The 27879-nt window shown below is 45.7% G+C and overlaps 1 protein-coding gene across 4 annotated transcripts in view; it reads right to left on the reverse strand.

Moving 5' to 3' along the window:
• Window positions 1-3692: 3692 nt before the first annotated feature.
• The window catches only part of ccdc18 (coiled-coil domain containing 18), a 183272-nt gene continuing 159085 nt past the window's right edge, over window positions 3693-27879 (reverse strand). For all 4 annotated transcript variants that reach the window (XM_085983310.1, XM_085983311.1, XM_085983312.1 and 1 more), the window contains 4 exons: window positions 17133-17330; window positions 16176-16742; window positions 6510-6616; window positions 3693-4026 (listed from right to left, as the gene is read on the reverse strand). In XM_085983310.1, the coding sequence (XP_085839436.1) occupies window positions 3981-4026; window positions 6510-6616; window positions 16176-16742; window positions 17133-17330 (918 nt within the window). In that variant the 3' untranslated portion in view covers window positions 3693-3980. The remainder of the gene's footprint in view (window positions 4027-6509; window positions 6617-16175; window positions 16743-17132; window positions 17331-27879) is intronic.

Here is a 27879-nt window from a genome sequence, read left to right on the forward strand (position 1 = left end):
GTTGCCCATTTAAGACAGAGATGAGGAGAAATTTCTCAGAGAGTCGTGGGTCTTTGGAACTCTCTTCCTCAGAGGGCGGTAGAAGCAGAGTCTTTGAATATTTTTAAGGCAGAGGTAGATAGATTCTTGGTAAGCAAGGGGGTGAAAAGTTATGGGGGTAGGCGGAAATGTGGAGTAATCAGATCAGCCATGATCTTATTGAATGGCGGAGCAGGCTCGAAGGGCCGAGTGGCCTACTCCTGCTCCTAATTCGTATGTTCGTATATTAAGTTACAGACCAAGTTATGCATCAAAACAAAATCTGCAAATGTTCTATATATAACGTCCAAACAGTGAAGACCAAAATGACAAAACCACTGCAAAAATCTCCCATATATTTTACCCACGTCTCCCTACAAATATACAACAGAGACCATAACATGGCATTAATGTACATCATTATTGTTCTTATACACACCCAGCAGTGATTGGAAGCGCAATCAATTTTTATCCAGGAACTATTTTTCACCAATAACATATTGTCAGGCAACTTATAGGAAATGTAGTGCCAGTGTGGCTCAGTGATAGCACTCTGGCCGTGGATTTAGAAGGTTGCAAGTTCAAACCCATTCGAGCACGTAATCATTTGTTCTCAACCGGGGGTCCATGGCTTCCTGGGATTTGCGAGAAAATTTCAAGGGGTTCACGCCATGGGAGATCGATGAGTTTTAGCAGGTGTATTTGGGTGGACCTGCCTCACTACTGCCACCTACAAGGTAGCAGTAGAAGTGCGCTCTGCGAACCAATAGCGCGGCAGGTGGAGGAGGATGGGCCGGAGCTTCTGTGGGAAAGCAAAGACTTGGGGTCCGTCGCACTCTGCTAAGCCAGCCTGGGGCTTCGGTCTCGGTTTTAAATCGGTGCGGGTAGGCCCGAGAGGGCGCTAACGGGGAGCATAGCAACTAGCACCTGGGCGCGGCACCGCTAACGCCTCCTGCGAAATTCAGCAGGTTAGCGGCGGCGGTAACCATTAGCACCCTGTGGCGCTGTGTCGCCGGCGATGATGTCATCGCCGTGCACAGCGCCCTGGCTGTGATCTTCGGAAGCACCCCCTGAATTACCGCCAGACGCTATGTCCGACAGAGTCAGGGGGGCCTACCTTCGGCCAGGGTGGCGCAATTTAAAGGGAAGGTGCCGGGCGGCCATTTTTGTTGCTGGCTGCTTGCCAGCTCCTGCCAGCTTTACCGTCCCTGGACTTCTGTGCAGCAACCCCCCCCCCCCTCCGCGGAGTGCCGGCTGCGCTTCGTGAAGTGCCGGGCTCTTTTGCCGGCACTCAAATCCCTGGTGGCCCAGCTGGGCCCCAGGTCGCACTGCGCTAGGTCCTTCCCCTTTATTAAGGGGAGGAAGGCCTGCAGTACCGTGGCGCGACGTGCCGCAGATCGTGGCGCTGTGGCAAGTATCGCTGTGATATTCACTCGCAGCGCTTCAAGAGGGAGTGGGGGCGCTTCCAGTAGCGCCCCGCCCCGCCTCCCTCTTGGGGCGCTACCGGTGAATTTCGGGCGCAGGGGTGCTAACTTTTTTGGGGTGCTGGCGAAGTTAGTGCCCCAAAGGGGGCGCGACCCAATTTTTCCCCCCCAAGGTCTCTATCTGTTCTTCAGTTTTAGGCAGCTTAAATTCGCACACTAAATTCCCATTTCAGCTGTTAAATTTCAAGTGTATTAAGAGCAAGGATGGACATGTCCACGCTCTCAAAATATTTAAATCAGCTCTACATAAGGTTAGTTCAGAAGGTCCAGTTCGCACCGGGCACTTTTTAAATCAGCTCTGACACTGCTCTTGAATTATACTCTATGCAGTGTGGTATGAGACACCACTCTGGAACCAGACCCGAACCCAGCCCCAGAATTATACAGTCACTTATGCATCACTGCAAATCACACAAGGCCAAGAGTCCCATTTGATATTAATGCTCTCCCTGGCCTAGGAAGCCCAAAGCCAACTGTATTGCACACAGGTTCAGATCAACTAATTCAGCAAGGACCAAGATTCAGTCCTGGGATCCTTCTGATCTACAGGACTCAGTACCATACTAGATGACACATTTATCTACTGACTGAGCCAGTCAGTGGTGTAGCCATATTTCACATTCACAATTCTATCCTACTTTTTTCTATTCATGTATTTTAAAACAAAGGTTAAATTGTCAACAATGAGGTTGTAAATTATACACGTCATCTTCAGTATTAGAAGATGATGATTGATAGCGCTGCTTGGATTTAGGTACAAATCTGAAGAACCAAGATATTTTAATGGTGTGTTTTTTTTTTGAAGGACAAGTACAGCCCGCAGAAAGTCTGCTGAGCCTTAAGTCGCTTACGTTGATGATAGAGGTCACACATTTCTCTGATGAATAATCCCAATTCAGATAGTTTGCTCACCAGTGTTCAGAATCTCAGTTCAGCAAAATGTAACAAATCAAAAAATAGAAAAAACTACATTCAACATTATCCCTTTGTAGGAACAGTTCTCTTGACATAGTCAGAATAGTATTGGAGACCTCAAAGCAGGTCAGTCTTCCTAGGCAGGGAATGGCACTTGATACTGAAAAATGTGAGATGAGGAAATATTCTTGCCCCTTCCTCCAAACAGAAAAAATGGACACACAGCATGCTCCCTTACATTACAGCTAGAACGCATAGCAACTGTCCCCTGTATTCTCCACTTCTGGGGGAAGACACCTGACTGAATGGTTGAAATTGAGAAATTACCATGCACAAAATAGATTAACTGGGACATCCTCTCGGCTCCATTTCTCATTACTTCTCTTGCCCTGTTGTTTTACATCCCACCACAACATGCCGATATAGAATGTGGGCATCAGCCTGTATCCAGGTCACTTCTACTGTAGGACTGGCTAGCAACAGTTTACACAGGTGCCACGCTCCAATTCTTTTTCTCCCTCAAAAGAAGCACTTGTACTCAGGTGCCTGTCCCAGACAGCCCTTTATGAACTTACGCCATGCACAGCACATGGTGCACACTATCAGGCTGCTGGTAACAAGTCAGAATCAATAAAGTTCACACAACACACGAATCCGGCTTCGGGCGACTGTCTGTGTGGAGTTTGCACATTCTCCCCGTGTTTGCGTGGGTTTCCTCCGGGTGCTCCGGTTTCCTCCCACAGTCCAAAGATGTGCGGGTTAGGTTGATTGGCTATGATAAATTGACCCTTAGTGTTAGGGGGATTAAATACGTGGGGTTACGGGGATAGGGTGGGATATGTGTTGGTGTAGGGGTTACGGGGATCGGGTGGGATATGTGTCGGTGCAGGCTCGATGGGCCGAAATGGCCTCTATCTGCACTGTGGGGTTTCTGTGATTCTGTGAACACATAAATCGAACTCTCAATACTTTGCATTTATCCTTGACCAGTAAACAATGCAGTTGCTGATGAAGGGTCCCAGACCTGGAACGTTAACTCTGTTTCTCTCTCCACGGATGCTGCCTGGCCTGCTGAGTATTTCCAGCATTTTCTGTTGTTATTTCAGATTTCCAGCATCTGCAGTATTTTGCTGTTGCATAGCAGCTGTGTGCAATTTACTGCTATCTGAATGACTCCCTTAAATGTAGCTGTAACTCAAACATTCATCGAGAACACTGCATTCTAGACTAGACCTGAATATATATATTTTTTTAAAAGATGAAAACACATAGCGATACAGAAAACAGTTTATTTTACACAGAAAAAAATATTTCAATGAAATACATTTGTTTTTTCTCTAAAGACAAAATGTTTATTAACATAAAAAATGACATTTTTCAACACCCACTTACACAATAAATTACCTGCATGGCACTATGGAATTAAGGAGCCATTATTTTCAAAACTTCTTTTGGCATAAAGTCTATGCCAATGCTTTACCATCACAGCAGCACATTTCATATTAATGCTGCTGGGTAGGAGCTTGCTGATCACTGGCTCCTAACTCTATCTTCATCTTTTAGTTAATGTAATTCATGTGACTGCTCTTGTTCAGGAAGTTCAGGCGTACTACAACAAATTGAAAATAAACCAAAAAGTGACAGTTACATGCTACGAGTCTGTAAAATAAATTAGTTAAGCATTCTTGAACCTTTGAGGTTTCCGAACTGTATTGGACTTGATAAAAATTTCTTAAACTGATCATCTTAAATCAACAAGGAGAAACTGGTATCCAGGACCAGTACATAGTTTTCTCCAAAGTGTAACTGAATACAAATCTTGAGCCCACTTGTAATTTAAGGAGGAGGAGGAGGAGTTGGGAGGAGAGAAAAAATATAGGTACTTCACATTTGACAATAAGTGCACCATTGAGAAATCTTTCATGGGAGTGAACAAATAAAACGTGCAAATTCTGCTAATCTGATCTGCTGCTTTATTAAAACATTATTGCATAAAACATTATTGCATGCCCTGTTGAATGTTTCACTTAGTATGAATGAGGTGGCCCCAACCACAAGATAATTTTCTACCCCACCCACATTCTTTATTTAACCACTTGGTGTATTTCTTCATTAACATCTGAGAATTGTCACCATACTCAGTTAGAAGAGGAGTTAGGGAAGATGGCCCAAGCTGTGGTTAAAGAGGTAGGCTTTAGGAACAGGAGTAGGCCATTCAGCACCTTGAGCCTGTTCTGCCATTCAGTTAGATCATGGCTGATCTAAAAGCTTTAATGAGGCTTTAGAAGGTAAAAAGAGATGGAGATGTTTGAAGGGTTTGTAACATTGGGACCAGTAGGAGCTGGAGCACTATCATGACGGTGTAACTACAGCATGGCAAGTTTACAAAAACCTATTTCTATTATGAATTGGAACATAGGAACAGGAGGAGGCCATTTAGCCCCTTGAGCCTGTTCTGCCATTCAATGAGATCATGGTTGATCGGTGACCTAACTCCACTTACCCGCCTCTGTCCCATGTCCCTTAATACCTTTGGTTAACAGAAATCTATCACTCTCAGATTTAAAATGAACAATTGAACCAGCATCAACTGCTGTTTGCAGATGAGAGCTCCAAATGTTTACCACCCTAATTTTTAGGCTATTTGTATGTAATGAAAATATGATAATGACAGCATGCATGACTTTTAAAATAGGCCTGAATTACATATGCAAACCCTGGTCCAATTAGTCCCCAGCCTTCTAACCCCATTTTAGGCCTGAAGACTACACTTGATCTTGACTCTCTGTGTGTGCAATGTCACAGATAAATCAACTAGTAGTAAATAGATGGTGAACCATGAAAAGCAAAAGCAATGAAAGCAAATGTCAAATATGCATCTTGCGGATTGATTAATACAGTCTGATTTTTTTAAAGAGGCTATTTGATCATCAGGTTGAGCTCAATCATTTGGAACCTTGTCTAAGATATTTACTTGGATGTCTCAGGGAGAGGAGGAGACAACATCCTTCTCAGTTAAAGCCATTTATCTGGAAATCGCTCAGCCTGCTAATGATGAGTTGTGATTTCAACAAAACAGTCACTTCTTGGAACAAGTTTCCCCAAGTTCTGTGGAGGTAGTTTCCACAAGCCATGTGATGTAAGAAAACTCACTAAGCACTTGGTTGAGTATAAAACAAGGCTTTAATGAACTGTTTCACAACCATGAGATTCTAGTTACATCACTAGTTCCTGGTTACAAAAGCGTCCTGGGCAAGCTGGGCCCACGCCCAAGTATTTATACTCCTTGGACGGCGCCACCAGCTGGCCGCCCAGTGTTATTTCATGAGTCATTTCTTCATGAATGGTAAGATTCATGACACCATGTATCCAAGGTCACTTAATTTAAGTTTTTTAAAAATTAAAGTTTGACACTTTTCACCCTTCTACCCTGAAGATGTTGACTCCTGGCCTTGTAACCCACTTACTGTAAATGGAATTTTTATGACATTTTATTATTTTAGAGTTGTGCCCTCTGGTCCTCAAATACCTTGGCTCTCTGGGGTACTACTTTAGCAGGAATGAAGGCAGCTCTGGAGGGCTCCTTGCTAGAGCAGTTCCCAGGCTTAAATACATTTCAAGATGATTATGTATTGATGCTGGAAGCAAAGGAACTGGCGTGTAAGCAAAGACCAATGATCTCTAATCATCGTTCTGCTTCTTTTAATTTACCAGTGTGATACCCATGATTATGGAGTCTGTTGGATACCAATAGGAACAAAGTGTAATTTTTTTTTTTTAAACTGCCTCTCACAGTTGGTCTTGGGATCCAGGAAAATTCAGATTACTGACTGTCAAGAAATGGACAGCTTGCATCCTTTACGTTCTTGGGTGCAGGAGTACAGTCACTGATAACTGGTGCAGGGTCAGTTATTACATCATCAAGACTTGGCCACGGAGTAGGGGAAGGGGCCTGTGTGGTTATGAAGCTAAACAATGCCTCAACAAGTCAGCATTTTTCTCACAAAAAACTGGTATAAAAACAATTTACAATCACATCTGAAACTTGCAAACTGGAGAAATATACACATCTACCATGATATTATTACCTACCAGTGATGAAGTTGAAGCAAATTACTTTTTGAAGCATATTTCAATGGCAGGGAAGCATGACTTGGCACATTTAAGTCAGCATCATTAAGGTTACAGTCGGCACTGTCCTGTTGGAGAAATAAAATCAAAAATTAAAAAATATAAAAAAATAATTTGAAACAGGTACAGCTGCAACACAGACACTTAGAAAACAGGTTATAAAGAAGAATAACAACAACCTTGGTTGTCACAATAATAAAGCCATGAACTCTTAAAAGTGGCAGGCAATCTGTAAAGGGAATACTTTTTGTTGAAAGTTGAAAGTATTCCCCCAGTATCTCTTTAAATAGAGGTCATTATAAAAATATTACTCAACATTTTAATATGTTGGATTTCTTACTCCAGCAGATGTCCATCACATCCGGTCTACAGCTGCGACTCAATTTATCTTAATGTGGGCAACAACATCAAACAGGCCTGAAACACAAACTGGAGTTGCCTGACCGGGGAAGAGGAGGAAAACACTTTTAACAACTATGTCCAATGCATCAGTTGGAAAAAAAAAATCTTAGGTAACCTGCAATAAAATGCCATAATTCCTATTTTCATATCTTAACAATAGATTCTGTAGCCATCTCAACCACCAGATACAGAAAAGGGAAAGGGAAACCTTTTGGCAATTTAGAGGAAGATGACAGGATAGAATCTGTCTATATCCCATGGTTCCCTCACAAAATACTGAGGTTATTTGAGCAGCTACCCAAAACACATGAGGAATGACATCAGCCACAGGAGCCATGGACTCCACTCTCAATCCACCCGACACACACGCTGAGCCAGCAGGACACAAGGACTGGCACAAAAATCCCTAAAATACATTCTGAATCATGCACAGCTTGGCAACAAAACATCCTTGCAAGTAATACAGAACATGCAAGTAGGCTGGACACCATAGCCACTCTGCTAAGCACAATGATCTTCAACCAGTCGAGAACTATCCGCCTTAGTAATGTCGCCAACAGTCTTTGAAGTTCTCCAATAGCGAGCCTGCCAGTAATGTGGGGATGGCTCACATGCCACCGTGGTTGACCAGATACTACAGAGGCCAAATGAGAAGAGATTCCTTTCATAGAAAGAATCCAACTCACTAAGTTATATGTCTAGTAGTATGTAGAGCATAACTGATTTTCATATCTAAGTAGCGAGGTCAACTTCTTATTTATGTAATACAGGAAACTTTGTTATATCCGGCACCGACGGGACCGAGCTGTTGCCGATCTATCAAAACTGCTGGACATACAAAGTTAATGTTGAAGCATACGGAGGTTTTCATCTCCGTATCTGACAACAAACACTGTTGCTTAGCAACAGCTTCTAAACAGTCAGCTGCAGCTGCAAGCATCTCTAGCTGAAGCTGTTGCTATAGCTACAGACCATGCAGTGCCTGACTGGGGGGAAAAAAAGCAACGAGAACTAAAAAAAACTTACAGAAAACGGCTCCTGATTTTTGCCGTTAGATCGAGTATTCCGGACATATAACCTCCGGATAAACCAAAGTTTCCTGTATATAAATCAGTTAACCAACTACAGGCCTGTCAGCCTAATGTCGATGATGAAAACTTCTAGAGTCCATAATCCGGAACAAAATTGTCACTTGGAAGAACATGGGTTAATAAATGACTGCCAACATGGATTTGTTAAAGGAAAATCATGTCCGACAAACTTGATCGAGTTTTTCAATTATGTAATGGAGAGAGTTGATGACGGTGTATAAGGACTTTCAGTAGGTGTTTGATCAAGTGCCACATAATAGACTTGTTAGCAAGATTAAAGCCCATGGGATTAAAGGGGCAGTGGCAGCGAGGATACAGAATTAGCTAAGAGACAAAAAAAATAGTGGTGAACAGTTCAGTCCATAAGGGTGACCCTGAGCTTCCGGTCGCCTGTCACTTTAATTCTCCACTTCACTCCCACTCTGATCTCTCTGTCCTCGGCCTATTGCATTGTTCTAATGAAGCTCAACGTAAGCTCGAGGAACAACACCTCATCTTTCGATTAGGCACTTTACAGCCTGCCGGACTCAACATAGAGCTCAACAATTTCAGATAATAATCCCTGCCCCCATTTTTCATGCAGTATGATTTTGCCATTCCCATTTGCAACATTTTCACAGCATGTTCTTTCAATTCCTTCCTCCCCTCTGATATACCTATCAATTCATCCAATGAAAAGCGACGAGTTAAGAAAGTAACTATAGGTTTTTATTGGCTAAATAACAGAGCCCACCCTCGTGGGTGATCGGATCCAACAAGGAGGAATACCAGCCAGTCGACCACCTTTATACCTGGGCAGGTAGGTGGAGCCATGGGCGGAGTCAGCAGTGGTCAGCCCAGGTATAACAGCATGACAAGAGGCGACCTCGTGTAGTGATACAACAGTGTAAACAGTGATGACCATAGTGTAACGATATAACAGTGATAACCATAGTGTAACGATAGTGAACGATAAAAGTGGTTTACCACATTCACCGCTTGTTTAGATTTGAGTCCGGCGGGGTGAAGTGTACTACCAGTTCGGGTATGTCAGTCTGTCCGGAGGCCTCGTAAGCCTTTCTGATCGTCGCAGCAGCGGCGGCGGTGATGCAGTATCCGACGTTAATGCTGGTGTCTGCGTGGTCGGCGAAGGCTCGTGGGGTTCCGGCATGCCGTCTACCTGGGCTGGATCTGGGGGAGTGGTGGGGGGTAATGGTGGTGTCTCAGGGGTGCCCGAGGGTGCAAGGTCTCGTAAGGAGACTGTGTCCTCCCGCCCGTCTGGGTATGCCACATAGGCGTACTGGGGGTTGGCGTGCAGGAGGTCCACCCTCTCGGCCAGGGGGTCCGTTTTATGGGCCCTCACGTGCTTTTGCAGCAAGACGGGCCCCGGAGAGGTCAGCCAAGTTGGTAGCGTGGTTCCCGTAGTCGACTTCCTGGGGAAAACAAACATTCGTTCATGGGGGGTGGCGTTAATGGCAGTGCAAAGCAGTGACCGGATGGAGTGCAGCGCTGCCGGGAGGACTTCCTGCCAGCGAGAGGTTGGGAGGCCCTTAGACTTTAAGGCTAAGAGAACGGCCTTCCAGACAGTCGCGTTCTCTCTTTCCACCTGGCCGTTCCCCCGGGGGTTGTAGCTGGTGGTCCTGCTTGCAGCAATACCTCTCGCTAGTAGGAACTGGCGAAGTTCCTCGCTCATGAAGGAGGAGCCCCGGTCGCTATGTATATAGTTCGGGAACCCGAACAAGGCGAAGAGGTCGTTCAGGCATCTGATGACCGTGGTACTGGTCATGTCTGGGCAGGGGAAGGCGAAGGGGAAACGGGAGTACTCATCAATAATGTTGAGGAAGTACACATTACGGTCAGAGGACGGGAGGGGCCCCTTAAAATCGATGCTCAAGCGCTCGAAGGGGCGGGTGGCCTTGATCAGGCTTGCTCTGTCCGGCCTAAAGAAATGCGGTTTGCATTCGGCACAGGTTTGGCAGTTCCTGGTCATGGTCCTGACCTCCTCGATGGAGTAGGGCAGGTTGCGGGCCTTAATGAAGTGGTAAAGTCTGGTGACCCCGGGGTGGCAGAGGTCGTTGTGGAGGGTCTGCAGTCTATCACTTTGCACGCTGGCGCATGTACTTCGTGATAGAGCATCTGGGGGTTCGTTCAGTTTACCAGGCCGGTACAAGATATCATAATCATAGGTGGAGAGCTCGATTCTCCACCTCAAGATCTTGTCGTTCTTGATTTTGCCCCTCAGCTTGTTATTAAACATAAAGGCGACCGAACGTTGGTCGGTGAGGAGGGTAAATCGTTTGCCTGCCAGGTAATGCCTCCAGCGTCGTACAGCCTCCACGATCGCCTGGGCCTCCTTCTCGACCGAAGAGTGTCGGATCTCGGGGCCCTGGAGGGTCCTTGAGAAGGCGGCCACTGGTCTCCCCTCCTGGTTAAGGGTTGCGGCCAGGGCGAAGTCGGATGCATCGCTCTCCACTTGGAAAGGGATAGACTCATCCACCGCGTGCATTGTGGCCTTAGCAATGTCTCCCTTAATGAGGGAGAAGGCCGCGCACGCTTCTGCCGTCAGGGGGAAGGAGGTGGACTTCATGAGGGGTCTGGCTTTGTCCGCATAATTGGGCACCCATTGGGCATAGTAGGCGAAGAGCCCCAGGGTTCTCCTCAGCGCCTTTGGACAGTGGGGGAGGGGAAGCTCCATGAGGGGGCGCATTCTTTCGGGGTCGGGGCCGATGACTCCGTTCTCTACTACGCAGCCGAGGATGGCAAGGCGCGAGGTGTTAAACACACATTTCTCCTTATTGTAGGTGAGGTTCAGCCGCTGGGCCGTACGGAGGAATCTCTCCAGATTAGCATCGTGGTCCTGCCGGTCGCGGCTGCAGATGGTGATGTTATCTAGATAGGGGAGCATGGCTTGCAGCCCGTTCTGGTCAACCATCCGGTCCATCTCCCTTTGGAAGACCGAAACCCCGTTGGTGACGCCGAAGGGAACCCTCAGGAAGTGGTAGAGGCGGCCATTCGCCTCGAAGGCGGTATACTGGCGGTCCTCAGGGCGGATAGGGAGTTGGTGATAGGCCGACTTAAGGTCGATGGTAGAGAATACGCGGTACTGTGCAATCTGGTTGACCATATCAGATATGCGGGGAAGGGGGTATGCGTCCAGCTGGGTGTACTGCTTTATGGTTTGACTGTAGTCGATGACTAGGCAGTTTTTATCGCCGGTCTTGACGACTACGACCTGAGCGTGCCAGGGGCTGTTGCTCCTCTCGATGATGCCCTCCTTCAGGAGGCGCTGCACTTCAGAGCTAATAAAAGCTCTGTCCCCGGCGCTGTACCGCCTGCTCTTGGTGGCGACGGGTTTACAGTCGCGGGTGAGGTTGGCGAACAGGGAGGGAGGCGGGACCCTGAGGGTGGATAGGCCGCAGGTGGTACGCGGTGGGCGGTTTAAAGGCTGCTGGTTGTCGACTGTGAGTGGGGGGAGGGGTCCACCGTATGCTAGAGTGACACTTTGAAGGTGGGATTGGAAATCCAGCCCTAGTAGGACGGCAGCGCAGAGTTGGGGCAGGACGAGAAGTTTAAAATTTTTATACTCCGTGCCCCTAACCGACAGGGTCACAACACAGTAGCCGCTGATGTCTGTAGAGTGGGACCTAGACGCCATCGAGACCCGGTTGCGCGTTGGCCGGACAGTGAGGGAGTAGTGGCTCACCGTGCCTGGATGGATGAAGCTCTCCGTGCTTCCGCTGTCGAACAGGCAGGTCGTGGCGTGGCCGTTTACTTCGATGTCCATCATGGACTTGGACAGGTGATGCGGGCGAGCTTGGTCCAGTGTGACGGAGGCTAGTGTATGGCTGAGCGAGCTGCTGTAGTCTGCGGGTGAGGCGGTGGTCGGGTCTGGAGGAGAGGTGGCAGTCGAGTGTGGTGGGTAAAATGGCGGCGCCCACGAGGTGGAGTAAAATGGCGGAGAAGATGGCTGCCCCTGCAACTCACATGTGGCACTGCTGGTGTCGGTGGCCTTGATCAAAGATGGCCACCCCCACGACTCTCACGAGGGGATACTGGCATCTGTGGCCTTGATGAAAGATGGCCGCCCCCACAGCTCGCATGAGGCACTGCTGGTGTCTGTGGCTCTCCCTCTGCAGGCCTTAGCGAAGTGGCCTTTCTTCTGGCAACTGGAGCAAGTCGCGTTTCTCGCAGGGCAGCGCGACCTCGGGTGTTTCGCCTGGCCGCAGAAGAAGCAGCCGGCGGCCCGATCGCGGGGGTCCGATGTCGCAGCCGGTACCGGGGGTGGCGGTCCCGATCGGGTCCGGGACGCCGACGCTGAGGTAGGTCCCAGGGGCGGCGCTGCGAGGGGTATTGCGGTCAGGGTCGGTCCCGAGTCCCAGGGTCGCGAATTACAGTACCTGGAGTACGCATCGAGGTCCCGATGGGCCACTTCTAGGGAGCGAGCGAGGGCTGCAGCTGTGTTCAGGTCGAGGTCCTTTGCTTCAAGCAGTCTTTGCCGTGAGTAGTCGGACAGCAGGCCTTTCACGAAGGCATCGCGGATATTATCTTCAGTATTTTCTGCCGCCGTTACCGCTTTAAAGTCACAGTCCCTGCCGAGTGTTTGTAGCGCCCGTAAAAATTCATCTACTCTCCTGGCTGTTGCGGGCGGGATCTTAGCAGATGTCTGGCATACATGGAATTTACCGGGCTCCGGTACTGTTGTTTCAGCAGGTTGATGGCGGCCTCGTATGTAGTAAGGTCCCGGATGAGTGCGAATACTTTAGGGCTCACTTGGGCGGTCAGAACTCTTAGCTTGGATCTCTGAGGCACGCCAGATTCTCCCAGGTAGGATTCGAAACAGCTCAGCCAGTGTTCGAAGTCGAGGGCTGAGTTTGCTGCCTGTGGGTTTAGATCCAGGTACGGTGGTCGGAGGGTTCGCAGCCAGGCCGGCTGCTGTGGCTGTTGTAGCTGGGCGTCTGACTGGTCGTTTGGCTGCTCCGTTGACTGGTCGTTTGGCTGCTCAGGTAACGACATTTTAAAATTTAGCCAATAAAATTGATATACCTATCAATTCATCCAATGAAAAGCGACGAGTTAAGAAAGTAACTATAGGTTTTTATTGGCTAAATAACAGAGCCCACCCTCGTGGGTGATCGGATCCAACAAGGAGGAATACCAGCCAGTCGACCACCTTTATACCTGGGCAAGTAGGTGGAGCCATGGGCGGAGTCAGCAGTGGTCAGCCCAGGTATAACAGCGTGACAAGAGGCGACCTCGTGTAGTGATACAACAGTGTAAACAGTGATAACCATAGTGTAACGATATAACAGTGATAACCATAGTGTAACGATAGTGAACGATAAAAGTGGTTTACCACACCCTCCTAACTACCCCCCCCCCCCCCCCCCGTCTCTGCACCTGCTTAATATGTTACATTTCCAGCTTTTTCCAGTTCTGATGAAGGGTCCCAGACCTGAAACGTTAACCCTGTTTCTCTCTCCATGGATGCTGCCTGGCCTGCTGAGTATTTCCAGCATTTTCTGTTGTTATTTCAGGTTTCCAGCATCCGCAGTATTTGCTATTTTATTATAGTGGTGAACAGTTGTTTATCAGACTGGAGGGAAGTATACAGTGGTGCCCCTCAGGGGTTGGTATTGGGAGCGTTGCTCTTTTATATATATATATATATATATATATATACAATGACCTAGACTTGGGTATCATTTCAAAGTTTCCAGATGACACAAAGCTTGGAAATGTAGTAAACAGTGAGGATAGTAGCAGACTTCAGGAGGACAGAGACAGACTGGTGAAGTGGGTAGACACATGGCAGATGAAATTTAATGCAGAAATGTGAAGTGGTGCATTTTGGAAGGAAAAATTAGGAGAGAAAATATAAATTAAATGGGACAATTTTAAAGGGAGTGTAGGAACAGAGAGACGTGGGGGGTTCACATTCATAAATCTTTGAAGGTGGCAGGACAAGTAGTTAAGGCAGTTAATAAAGAATATGGGGTCCTTGGCTTTATAAACAGGGGCATAGGGGTAGATTTTCCCGAACCTGTCGGGAAGAAGGCAGGACTTCCCCTTTCGGGTTTTTGACCCGCCTACTTCGACGTCCAGCCAATCCACGCGATTTTCCCTTGATTGACCTTGTTGAGCCCGCCCAGCAGGCCAATTAAGGGCCACCCGCAACAGGTGACGTCACAGACTGCAATTTCATCTGTCAAGAGTTTTTGGCAGATGAAATATCAGCGTTTCACAGCTGTTTGAAGCTGTGAAAAACTGACAGTCTGAGTTCTACCATGAGTCATTCTGCACAGACTCAGTTAGAATTCTCACCGACACTCAAAGCTGAAGGCTGTCACTTTTGACAGATCGCAGCCGTTCAGCTTTAAGTTCCGGCTGAGTGATGGGCTCCCGACGGCTACAGGAAGAAAGGCTGTGAAGGTAAGTACAGGTAAGTAAAAGTTCTTTACACACTTTAGACACACCAAACACACTTACCTTTACACTCATGCACCCATCACTCACCTGAGCATCGACATCGCGACCCCTCCAACCAGACGGCCCGCCTGCTCTAACCTGGCGTGGTTTGGAGCGGTCGGGAAACCCACACGAAACCCCTCAAAATAGGGATTAGGCTAAAAACTGCCTGTTAACAGGCAGTTAATTGGCACTAATCCCTTCCCGCCTGGTTTCGGCGGGTCCCAGCCGACCCTGAAACTTACGTGGGGCGGGGTTTTGGACGGGATGGTGTCGGGACCCCCAAATTCAGGATTCCCCCCCCCCCCCCACACACCTGAAACCCCACCTGACAGCTCCACGAAAATCTAGCCCATAGAATACAAAAGCAAGGAAGTTATGCTAAACCTTTAAAACTCAGGTCTCAGATGGAGTACAGGAAACTTTGTGATATCCGGCACTGACCTGTTGCCGTCCCATCAAAACTGCCGGACAAACCAGCACTAATGTTAAAACATACGGAAGCTTTTGAGCTCCGTAGCTAGCAACAAACCCTGTTGCTAGCTTCTAAACAGTCGGCCGTAGCTTGCAAGCGTCTCTGTAGCTAAGCAACAGCTTTAGCTAGATCTTGCAGAGCCTGACTGGTGAAAAAAAAACAAAAAGAAAAAAAACTTACTGAACCGACTCCTGAATTTTGCCGGTGGCTCGAGCATTCCGGACAGTTACCCTCCGGATAAACCAAAGTTTCCTGTACTGTGTCCAATTCTAGGCACCACACTTTAGGAAAGATGTCAAGGCCTTGGAAAGGGTGCAGAGGAGATTTACCAGAATGGTGGTACCAGGGATGAGGGACTTCAGTTATGTGGAGTGATCAGAGAAGCTGGGATTGTTCTCCTTAAACAGAGAAGGTTAAGGGGAGATTTGATAGAGGTATTCAAAATTATGAGGGGTTTTGATAGGTAACCAGAAGTAACAGATTTAAGATAATTGGCAAAAGATCTAGGTTGGAAATGAGGACTTTTTTCACACAGCAAACTGTTATGATCTGGAATGCACTACCTGAAAAGGTGGTGGAGGCAGATTCAATAATAACTTTCAAAAGGGAATTGAATATATACTTGAAAAGGAGAAATTTGCAGGGCTATGGTGAAAGAACAGGGGAGTGGGATTAACTGGCTAGCTCTTTCAAAGAGCCGGCACAGACACAATGGGATGAGTGGGCCCCTTTCTGTGCTGTTTTACACGAGTGGTTAGGATTTGGAATGCACTGCCTGATAGGGTGGTGGATACAGATTCGATAGTATCCTTCAAAAGGGAATTGGATAAATACTTGAAGGAGAAAAAATTGCAGGGAAATGGGGAAAGAGCGGGGGAGTGGGACTAACTGGATTGCTCTTCGAAAGAGCCAGCGCAGACTCGATGGGCTGAATGGCCTCCTTCTGTGCTATACTATTCCATGAGCCTGTGTGTGCTAATTGATTGCAACAGTTTGTGGAAAAGTGAAGTTGCGGTTATTACAAATATTCAATAATACCAGCAGTGGTACACACAATGTGAATATGCAATAACAATGTCACACACAAGACAATGCTGACATTAATTATTGAAGTTTCATCATATAAAACAAGACTCTACTCTTACAAGTTGCAATAGCTTAGAACTAAACCAATTAGAGAACAGGTTTGCGACTTAAGAAACATGCAACACATACCTGATTTGGAATTCTGTGCATTCCAGCTGAACATTCTTCCGCTTTTGATTTAATCTGTTCACTGGACAAACCTGGTGACCTGTCAACTGGAGAGCCCAGCTTAGTACTGCTTCGCTCCATTGCAAGAAGATGATTTAACATTCCACTTAAAGTTTCCATGTTACTATTACTAGTCAGATTAGTGAGCTCCAAATCTTCTTCAGTTTCTGCTTTTGGAGACTGACTGAATAAAGCAGCACCCTCTAGTTGCCCTGCACAGGAAACATCCTTAACATCTTGCAAACTAATGTTCCTGGGGATGAAAGACAGCTCAAGTATTTCTCGAATCCTGTTAGAACAATTCAGGGAATTTAATGCTGAACCAATATCAGTCCCATACATATCATTAACACTAAAAGATCTATTCATGTTTCTGGCAAGAGGGTAGAAACTCTTGGGCTGCGTTGTGGAGTCTTTTCTATTATCGGATTCATTTTGAGATTGTAGCATGGGAGATGGCGGCTGCTGTTTTCCCATTGCTCGTTCAAATCCAGAAATTTTGACTTGTAATCTTGCTACTTCAGATTCCTACATTTAGAAATGGAAAAGAAAATGACATCACCATGTAATACTAACGTCTTTACGAAACTGTTCATCCTGGTTCCCTTTTTGATATGATAACACCGTATACAAATTCTGCTGTGCCAAATTTATACTGAAACTTTCAAAAGCTGCAGAACTGTAGCCTCAATTAAAAGATTAATATCCTCCTTTAAATGTCACTCCAAAACCCATCTCTTTCATCAAACTGTTGGTCACCCCTCAAAATCTCTCCTTTTCTGCCTTGGCTTCGGTTTTCCATACCACTATCTGTGAAGTGCCTCGAGGCAATTTTTTAATATTCTGGGCACTATATTCCTAAGTTGTTGCTGAAAGACATATTTTTGCCTAATCAGATGCTTCAAAAAAAAATCCTACCTTGATGATGAGAGCTTCATCTGCTGCACCCATCACCTCCCTTTGAGTGTGAAGTTCTGACTCAAGATGAAGGATACTTTCCTGAGCCTTTTCTAGCTCCTGCTTCAATTGTAGCACCTGGTCACTTGATGGATGGGTAGCAGGGATCTCTGCAGTAGGTGGCACTAACTGTGCACTGCTTTGTTTAAGCATAGCGATCTGTAACAAAAATAAAGGTGCACTTTTAAAGAAGATTGGTTCTTGGTGTGTTAGAACCAGTCCTTTGTCTCCAGGTGCAAGTCCAGTTCAAATAGCTTATTCTCAGACATGTTTAAATCGGTTTGGCTCATTTCAGACTTGGCGATATCCATATGGCATACAAAATGCAAAACCATGATGATGCGTTAAGGAATGAGATAAATTGTCAATGTAATATGTCAAGTGTAATTTCGACACTCCCCCAATGGCTCAGTGCATTTATTTGGTGAGTAGCTGGGCCACACAGGCAAGGAAAGTACCAGATTCAGTCCATGGTCTGTGCGGATTTAGCTGCTCTCAATTAGAGCAGCGGTGCTCCAATTAGCTCCTTCACCCCCTGGGTTAGGGAAAAGAAATCGAGCGAGCAAGCCAGGTTTCCCACTCCTGATCACGATCCAGCAATCTCTACTGAAAGTGTGTGTGTGGACATTGGGATAGGGCAGGATTAGGCTTGACTGTGCTGCAATCAAGGACAAAAAGCCTGCCAACATACACTTTCAAGTTTCATATATGAATAATGCCCACTTGGGAAGGTACTGGAGTGCACCAGCATCCATGGAACTGTATCCTGGCAAGGAGTCAATAACTTCAGGAGATGACGAGAGGGAGCAGAGAGAAAATAAATTGATTTCAAAAATGGTAATAGGTGTTGAATCCGTAAATCTTAAGGTATGGTGTTCTTCAATAAATAGATGGAGACTGCAGATCAACAATCAACAGGTGTTTACTGGATGAGGGTAGTCTAAAAACTAACAGTACAGATGCCTGCTCAAGGCTTATATACAGGTGTGGTCACTGCCGGTACTACAGTATACAGGAGCTGTAAAAGTAGTTCTCTCTTAAAGGTACATACACTACAATTGGCAGTTTAACAGAGAACACAAAGATAGGCGGTTCACAAAGATAGGCGGCATTGTAGGCAATGTAGATGAAAGCATAAAATTACAAGGGGATATTAATAGATTAAGTAAATGGCAAAACTGTGGCAAATGGATTTCAATGTAGGCAAATGTGAGGTCATCCACTTTGGACCGAAAAAGAATAGAACAGTGTACTTTCTACTTGATGAAAAACTAAAAACAGTGGAGATCCAAAGAGACTTCAGGGTCCAGGTACATGTCATGAACAGGTACAGAAAATAATCAAAAAGGCTAATGGAATGCTGGCCTTTATATTTAGAGGACTAGAATACAAGAGGGTAGAAGTTATGCTGCAGCTATACAAAACCCTGGTTAGACCACACCTGGAGTGCCATGAGCATTTCTGGGCACCACACCTTAGGAAGGCCTTGGAGGGAGTGCAGTGTAGGTTTACCTGAATGATACCTGGACTTCAAGGGTTAAGTTACGAGGAAAGATTACACAAATTAGGGTTGCATTCCCTAGAATTTAGATGGTTAAGGGGCGATCTGATCGACGTTTTCAAGATACTAAGGGGAACAGATAGGGTAGATAGAAAGAAACTATTTCCGCTGGATGGGGATTCTAGGACTAGGGGGCATAGTCTAAAAATTAGAGCCAGACCTTTTAGGAGTGACGTTAAGAAACACTTCTACACACAAAGGGTGGTAGAAGTTTGGAACTCTTCCGTAAACGGCAATTGATGCTAAATCAATTGTTAATTTAAAATCTGAGATTGATAGCTTTTTGTTAACCAAAGGTATTAAGGGATATGGGCCAAAGGTGGGAATATGGAGTTAGGTCGCAGATCAGCCATGATATCATTGAATGGCAGAACAGGCTCGAGGGGCTCAATGACCTACTTCGGTTCTTATGTTCCTAACATTCAGTACCATTAATAGGTAAAAAAAAAAACGGACAAGTGATCTACTTTTGTGCAGTTCTCATTCTTCAAGATGAAGTTATCCTTCACATACCATGGGTTAGATAAACAATGCGTCCTCAAAACAGGAACTACTACACTTTCCCAAGCCCCACAAGACCACCCCAATTTGGCCATCTTCTGTTCTTTCAACCAGAGGTTGAGAATCACAAAATGATGCAATGACATTACAGGGTACAGTTTGGCCCTAGAGTTAAAGGAATGGCACATGGTAAAACACAACCAAATAGGCCAATAGGTCATGTCCAAAGACAAATTAGATTTAAGCAGAAATATCTTTACAGACTTAAAGAAAAGAATGCTCGGAGGAACGAGGATAGTTATCAAACTCCGCTGAGGTAACAAAAGCTGCTATCAGAGCAACCAAAATGACAATGGATAGTGGATAGATATGGTAGTAATAGCAAGATTGTTTTCAGCTACATTTAGGAGTCAGAGGACCATTAAGCACCGTGTAGTTATTGAAGGATTCCTCAGGGCAAATTTGGGTACACACCCAGGATATGGCAGATATCTTAAATGGCTACCGATGATGCTGTTTTACCAATAATACATTGTAGGGTTGATGCTAAAATTGAAAGCGGATGTGGATAAAATAAGTGATCTCAGAACAGAACCTTACAGCATTCATTCGAGGTTATTCAAGGAAATGAAAGTTGTACTCTGTGCACCACTTGCTCATATATTTAACAGCTTGTGGGTCTGGGATTGTTCCCATAGACAGGAGCAAAGCCCATGTGATGCCTATATTTAAAAAAGGCAGAAAGTCTGAACCGGGAAATCACAGATCTATTAGCTGACTTCAGTTATAGGCAAGTTGTTTGACTGATTATAGGCAAGTTGATAGAGATGCAACTGAGTGCCATGCTAGCCCACTTCATTGGAACATAGGAATTGCTAGATGAAAAAAATTAAATTCAGAGATTCATCTTGCAACTACCAGGATGATAGGAGGCAAACTAGATGGACCTTGTAGTTTGCTTTCTATCATCCCGGAAGTCGCATGATACAATAATGGCATTACTGATTAATCATGGCAATCAATCGCTATCAATTAAGTCTACAACAGACCCAGGCATGATGAAGAAAACCTCCCAGTGGTGGAAAGCATTGGGAACCATCGGTCCAAAGTCACCTTTTCATCCCAAGCATCCTACACTTACCATATGTTTCAAGTTGTTCCTATACTGTATTCCTTGCATATTGGCCCACAAACTAGCACTGCTCTCCTATTCCCTGGTGATTCTGCTCCTGTCAGATATAACAAAACATGTGCACTCCACAAACTAATTTGCTAGCTTCTGTTTAATTTTAGGCAAGTGCATGGCTGCATACTAAGCAGGGGGAGAATGAACTGAGGATGTAATCAGTGAGGCTGGAGGATGGGAAGGTCAGAAAGCGCAACCTTCTGTTAAAAAAAGGGACAAATCCATTTTTATCAGGCAAATGGAGAGATTTATCCAATTGTATGTGGAAATTTAAGGAAATGTAGGCTTAGACTATGCTAACCAGTTACATCCTCTATCCAATGTCATTCAGCTTAGTATCATCTGGCTTGGGATCTATGTTCTGTAGTCTTTCTTCTGGGGAATTTGTCAACTGTGGTTTGAATCTAGAAATGTATTTACTGACTCTGTAGATGGACTTTTGAATTTTAAAAAAACAGCTGGCAGGATTTGTTCAGTTAGGTTGGAACCAAGGGCTGCTTCATATATTTGCAACCTAATCTGGAATGCACTACCTGATAATGTGGTGGATACCGATTCAATAGTAGCCTTCAAAAGGGAATTTGATAAATACTTGAAGGAGAAAAAATATTGCAGGGGTATGGGGAAAGAGCGGGGGAGTGGGGCTAACTGGCTTGCTCTTTGAAAGAGCCGGCACAGACTCGATGGGCTGAATGGCCTCCTTCTGTGCTGTACTATTCTATGATTCTATGGTAATTGAGGACTTGTGGATGAAGGGGTTGGTGGGGGGGGGTGAAGGAGAGATATAGGCCGGAATTTTGCCTACCTCGGCAGGTCCGGTGTGGGCAGTGGCAGATTGCGACCCCACTGCTAGCTCCATCCTGCTACTGAAAATTAACTTATGTTAATAGGGCCTATTAAGTCTGCCCAGCGCGTTACCCGGCCCAATTAAATGGAGTGGGTCTGGTAGCATGACGAGTTTTCAGCAGGGATCTTTAAAGGGACCATGACTGACATAATAAAACGCACTACGCACTTGGTTTGAGCATAAAGCAAGGCTTTAATCAACTTGTTTCAGAACATGGAGGTCTAGTTGTACTTCACTAGTTCCTTGTCTTACAAAATGTCCCTGGCAAGCTGGGCCCACGCCCGAGTATTTATACTCCTTGGATGGCGCCACCAGCTGGCCGTCCAGCGTTATTTCATGAGTAGTTTCTTGATGATGGAGATTTATAACAATGACCACATTAGATTTGACGTTTAATCTAACATAGTGCTGTCAGTGTACTACAGCATTGGAGTGCTGCAAACACTGACAATGAATGCACAGAGGCAGAGGGCTGCACCCAGGTTCTCCGATGACTCCCTCCATATGCTTATGAAGGGAGTCAGAGCACACAGGGAGGTCCTCTTCCCTTCCGATGGGTGGAAGAGACCTCCCCAGGAGACCAAAACAGCCTGGTTGCAGATTGCAGAGGTGTGTTCAGGAGGACCTGGGTGCAGTGCCACAAACGTTTCAATGATTTCATTAGATCAGGAAATATTAGTACAAAGCCACACTCAACTTCATCATCCTGTGCCTCTCATCACATCCCCATCACACTGCCTTCCCTACCCTACTCCTGCACATCCTTACTCACACCAACATACCTTGCACCTCTACCCATCCCTCCCTCTTTATCTACATTATCACATCCCCATTTCACTAGCCACCCCTCACACCCACCCTCATCCTAGTGCAATCATACCAACTAACAACACACAAGGGTAGCCACTTGGGTGTTTTATCCAATGTTTATGTAAAGTTTCTGTTAATGTGATATCAAACATAAAAATCTTTATTTTCAACACTTTCTGGTCTTGGGCAGATTTGTGTGCACCTTTGGAAGTGGCTTAGTGAGTTACAGTGAATGGTGAGACATAACGGTACCCCCGCAATGGTGACTAATGTGAAAGGAATGGCTTGGGCATTGATGGGATGCTTTATGGTGTTGGCGTGGGGTGGTGCCTACCTGGCGCATCATGTGGCAGCCATATGGGTGTACAGTGTAAAGTTAACTAAATCTGGCCATGATGAGACTATCCCTGGCCTCCCGGGCAGCAATGTGCTCGGGTGGTGATGCTGTTTCCTGTGCAGCATCAGGTGATTGCGGAGAAGGTTGGTGTTGTTGTTGGTGCTGCTGGTGTTGGGGCTCATCGTGGTCCGATTCGTAGGAACAAGGTGAGTCAGTATAAATGGCACCCATGTTGATGGAATAGATGGCAGGTGAAGTAGAGATGACAGAACCGTTCTGTCAGTGGTGAGAGTTTTCTTCCAATGAGGTGAGACTGGATGGCGACTTTGCTGGAAAGACTTGTAGCCTGCAGAATCTGTACTGGAAATGGACTGAGCAACAGTGAGGAAAGTGTCCGTCAGGTGGGAGCTTTTACTGTACATTTGATGCTGTCAAGTAATCAGCTGGAGCAATGGCCACGGAACTCCCACCTCAAGTTGACAGATGTGGTTCCCGAGCAGTGTGGTTCCCATGGCCATGCAGTTAAATTTAAAAAGTAAGTTAAAAAAGCCTGTTAAGGGTCTGACAACTAGCTGTTAAACCATCTCAATTAGGTCGCCCGCCGCTGCCGGTCGGGTCTGCAATGACAAAGGCGCCTGGAGGAAAGGCGCATGGGGGGGCGGGATGACAGTGGGTTCCTGACCCGGTCAAAAATAACATTCCCACCCGACCCATCACCAATCGCGCCCACTACCACCCTGGAAAATTCCGGCCATAAACTCTTTCCAATGACAGTGAAACAAGATAGTCATGGCATCACCAAGAAAGAACATACATAGAATGTACAGCACAGAAACAGGCCATTTGGCCCAACTGGTCCATGTTGGTGTTTATGCTCCACTCGAGCCTCCTCCCACCCCTCTTCATCTAGCCCTATCAGCATAACCTTCTATTCTTTTCGCCCTCCTGTGTTTATCTAGACTCCCCTTAAATGTATCTATGCTATTCACCTCAATCACTTCATGTAGTAGTGAGTTCCACATTCTAACCATTCTTTGGGTAAAGAAGTGTCTCCTGTATTCCTTATTGGATTTATTGGTGACTGTCTTATATTATGGCCCCTTGTTTTGGTTTCCCACATAAATGGAAGCATCTTCTCTACGTCTACCTTATTAAACCCTTTCAAAATCTTAAAGATCTGTATCAGGTTACCTCTCAGCCTTCTCTTTTCAATCTTTCCTGATAACTTGCGCCTTTCACAACCCCAGGATGTCCCAAATTGCTATACAGTCAATGACGTACTTTTGAAGTGTAGTCACTGCTGTAATGTAGGAAATGTGGCAGTCAATTTGCGCACAGCAAGGTCCCACAAACAGCATTGAGATAATGACCAGAGTTTTTAGTGATGTTGGTTGAGGGATAAATAGTGGCCAGGACACCAGGTAGAACTCCCCTGCTCTTCTTCAAAATAGTGCCATGGGATTTTTACATCCACCCGAAAGGGTAGACTCATCCGAAAGACAGCACCTCCAACAGTGCAGCACTCCCTTAGTACTGCACTGAAGTGTCTGCCTGGATTAAGGTCTCAAGTCTCTGGAATGGGACTTGAACCACAACCTTCTGACTCGGTGGAGGCGAGATTGCTACCCACTGAGCCAAGGTCAACACCTCCATCAAAGAAGCACCAGGGATAGGTCTGTTCAAGATCAAAGCCATTTTCACATTGTGTCTCCTCAGAGGCAGGTCCTTCTCCCTTGTTTAAAGGCGAGTCCTCCAAATACCCGCTTCCAAATGTGTCTAAGATTTCTTCTCCACTCCCCACATAAAAAAGACTACACACTGTTGGTATTTAACTACATGGATCAAGAGCACTGACGACCTGGGCCCGATAGCTAGGTTATCATCTTGTCTCGGTACAGTGCACTGTAGCTACCCATGCTGTAAAGGTGGTCTCTGGAATTTCAGGAGACCGTCAGTGACCACCTCACTCCTCTAAAGGAGATCTGTGTTCGGAAATTCCTAACCTGTAATAGTGTTCAGTTTCATTTACCCTCCTTCAATCTTCCTTGGACAGGGCTGTCATATTGTGGAATAAACAGTTTTCTCATTAGGAAGGTACAAGACCCACCAGTCGTTACGGCCTTGTTGTACTTTATACACAAGGTCAAAGTTGGAGATTTTTTTCCGTAGAAAATAAAAAAAACTCCAAAAAATTTGGATTAAAAACATTAAATCTCATGAGAGTCAAATACAGACATGGTACTTTCAGATAAACATGGCAGTCTGGAGTGCAGTACAAGCTTACAGTTCACTTGGCCAATTTTTAGCAGAGGTTGAGGAACATAACAGAAGTGAAAACCCATATATATATTAAATAATAAAATGCAAGAAGAAATGGTTATGTAATTGGATGAATTAATGTGTTCTTAAAAGTTCAATTTAAGGCTTGTGCAATCCTAGCATCCACCCCTTTTCACAGAAAGAGTTCTCCATCTTGATTAAAGTCAACAAAGAAAATGACCAAACAGAAATTAATTTATCCAGAACTTAAAAGTAATTTTAAAAACAAACACAAGTAGAATGTTTCTGCTTCCCTCTTCTGAAGATGCTGACTCATACATCCACATGCACTGGGTGCCCCCAGCATCTCACCTAAGTGGCCATTCTTCTTGCATCAACTTAGATTGAGAGTTGGCAGTCATGCTAACCATGCAGGGCACGAGAGCCTAGCTCAATCCTGTTCTCACTGTCTACGCACATAAATTCAAGCAACGGTTACTAGAAAAATGATCAGGAGCAGGAACCCAAGCTGATTTTTCCCTCACTAGCCTAAGAGTGCAAGACACCAACTAAAGTGCATCCATTGTCACCCAGCTGAGAAACACAACATAGGCTGGGAAATGAACCCGAGATATTCTGGTGTGCATGGGTCAGTATCCACTGGCTTTACCAACTGAGTCGTCAGAACAGCAGCTTTTAAAATCTTTGTACAACTATAGATCATACTCGTAAAATGATTATCAGCATTAACTGTTTTCTAAAAATCAAACTTTTGTTTGTTTCACATTTACTGTTTAAAATCTAAATTTCCCAGCCTTAAGCAGGGATATACAGCGATATACAAGGCCTACAATTCAGAGCAGCTGAAGGCAGTTAATTAGGGAAACTAGATTAAACTGGTTTTCCTGTAGCAGGGCTTAGCCAGCTCCTTTGTTTCAGGTCCTATAAAAACAGGCTTCGTAGTGTGATTTGCACGAGTGTGGTTTGAACAGAGTGCTGGAGTTGGGTGAGTGAGGGAGGAGCTCCTTTGCTTTTCACCCTGTAGGAATTGGTTTTTACTTTACACCAAGGAAAGAGTCTGAGAGTGGGAGCAGTCAAACAACAACTGCAAAACGCTAAAGTGACGTCAAAACCAGGGAAGGAGCTGATTAGTAAGTAGGACCAGGTGAGTATTTCTACAGTCCAGTCGTTAAAGTAAAAGTTCGGTCTCTAGTTTAGAGTAAGTAGTGTGTAAAGTGAAGTAAGGTCTCTAAGGTATTTAATATTCTTTAATGTAAAGGGAGTAAATTAAGGTTAGGACATGGCAAGGAAACTTGGCAGCGTGGAGTGCTCCTCCTGTGCTATGTGGGAAGTCAGGGACACTTTCGGTGTCCAGGGCGAACATGTGTACAGGAAGTGTCTCCAGGTGCAGCTACTCGAAATCCGCATTTCGGAGCTGGAGCTGCGGCTGGAGTCACTGTGGAGCATCTGCGAGGCTGAGATCTACGTGGGTAGCACGTTTAATGAGGTGGTCACACTGCAGGTAAAGAGTGCACAGGCAGAAAGGGAATGGGTGACCGCCAGATAGAGTAAAAGAACTAGGAAGGTAGTGCTGGAGTCCTCTGGGTCCATCTTCCCCTCCAACAGATTTTACGTTTTGGATACTGCTGGGGGAGATGGTTTCCCAGGGGAATGCAGCAAGAGCCAAGTTCGTGGCCCTACGAGTGGCTCAGCTGCACAGGAGGGGAGAAAAAAGAGTGGGAGAGCAATAGTGTTAGGGGATTCTATCGTAAGGGGAATAGATAGGTGTTTCTGTGGCCGCAGACGTGACTCCAGGATGGTATGTTGCCTCCCTGGTGCCAGGGTCAAGGATGTCACTGAGCGGCTGCAGGACATTCTGAAGGAGGAGGGTGAACAGCCAGTGGTCTTGGTCCATATCGGTACCAACGAGATAGGTAGAAAGAGGGACGAGGTCCTGCAAGCAGAATATAGGGAGCTAGGAAATAAATTAAAAAGCAGGACTTCAAAAGGTAGTAATCTCAGGATTACTCCCAGTGCCACGTGCTAGTGAGAGCAGAAATAGGAGAATAGACCAGATGAATGTGTGGCTGGAGAGATGTTGTAGGAGGGAGGGATTTAAATTCCTGAAGCATTGGGACCGATTCTGGGGAAGGTGGGACCTGCACAAGCTGGACGGATTACACCTCGGCAGAACCGGGACCAATATCCTCGCAGGGGGGTTTGCTAGTGCTGTTGGGAAGGATTTAAACTAGTTTGTCAGGGGGCTGGGAATCTAAGTGTGGATCCAGAACGGAGAGAAACAAAGCTGGAAGTGCAAGTTAGAAAAGTAGTCAGCAAAACTGGTAGGGAGCAGAAACAAAGGCCAACAGTAAAGAGGGTCAAAGTGCAGAAAAATATTAAAACAGGCAAAGTTGAGGGCACTTTATCTAAATGCACGTAGCATTTGCAACAAGGTGGATGAATTAATGGCACTAATAGAAGTAAATGGGTATGATGTAATTGCTATTACAGAGACATGGTTGCAGGGTAACCAAAGCTGGGAACTGAATGTTCCAGGGTACTCAACATTTAGGAAGGACAGACGAAAAGGAGGTGGCGTAGCGCTGTTAATAAGGGATGAGATTAGTACAGTAATGTAGGAATGTCTAGTTCCTATCCAAAAGATATCAGGCGATCAAATAAACTCGTTAGTTTTCATTAAACATCGTTTAACGGATAACTACAGGAGAACATCGAATATAGGTCTAGTCAGTTCGGAGGCTCCACGAGGACTCCTTGGTCGGTCCCGTGGCTGACGTCATCACGTTTTCCCCGACGGTGGGGGATCACGTGATAAACGGCGTGATGTCATCGCGTTTACCCGCGCTATTAAGTGATCGCGCTCTGTACATGTAAACAGTGAAAACAAAGATACAGACTCAGGCTGTAGCTAACATATTATTAAAGGGAATTATATACAATTGATTGGAGTCCCTTAGTGGCTCCGCCACAGTAGAGATAAAAGATCTTGGCTCGGCAGATCGTGATGTAGAACTGAAATCAGTTTGGGTGAAGCTAAGAAACAGCAAAGGGTGGAAAACATTGGTGGCAGTTGTGTATAGGCCACCAAACAGTAGTGGTAATGTAGGGCACAATATCAATCAGGAAATTAGAAGTGCATGTAACAAGGGCAATACGGTAACTATGAGGGACTTTAATCTACATATT

This window comes from Somniosus microcephalus, chromosome 3, assembly GCF_052327205.1.
Source record: "Somniosus microcephalus isolate GS21.2 chromosome 3, FLI_Smic_1.0, whole genome shotgun sequence".
Classification (NCBI taxonomy): Eukaryota; Metazoa; Chordata; class Chondrichthyes; order Squaliformes; family Somniosidae; genus Somniosus; species Somniosus microcephalus.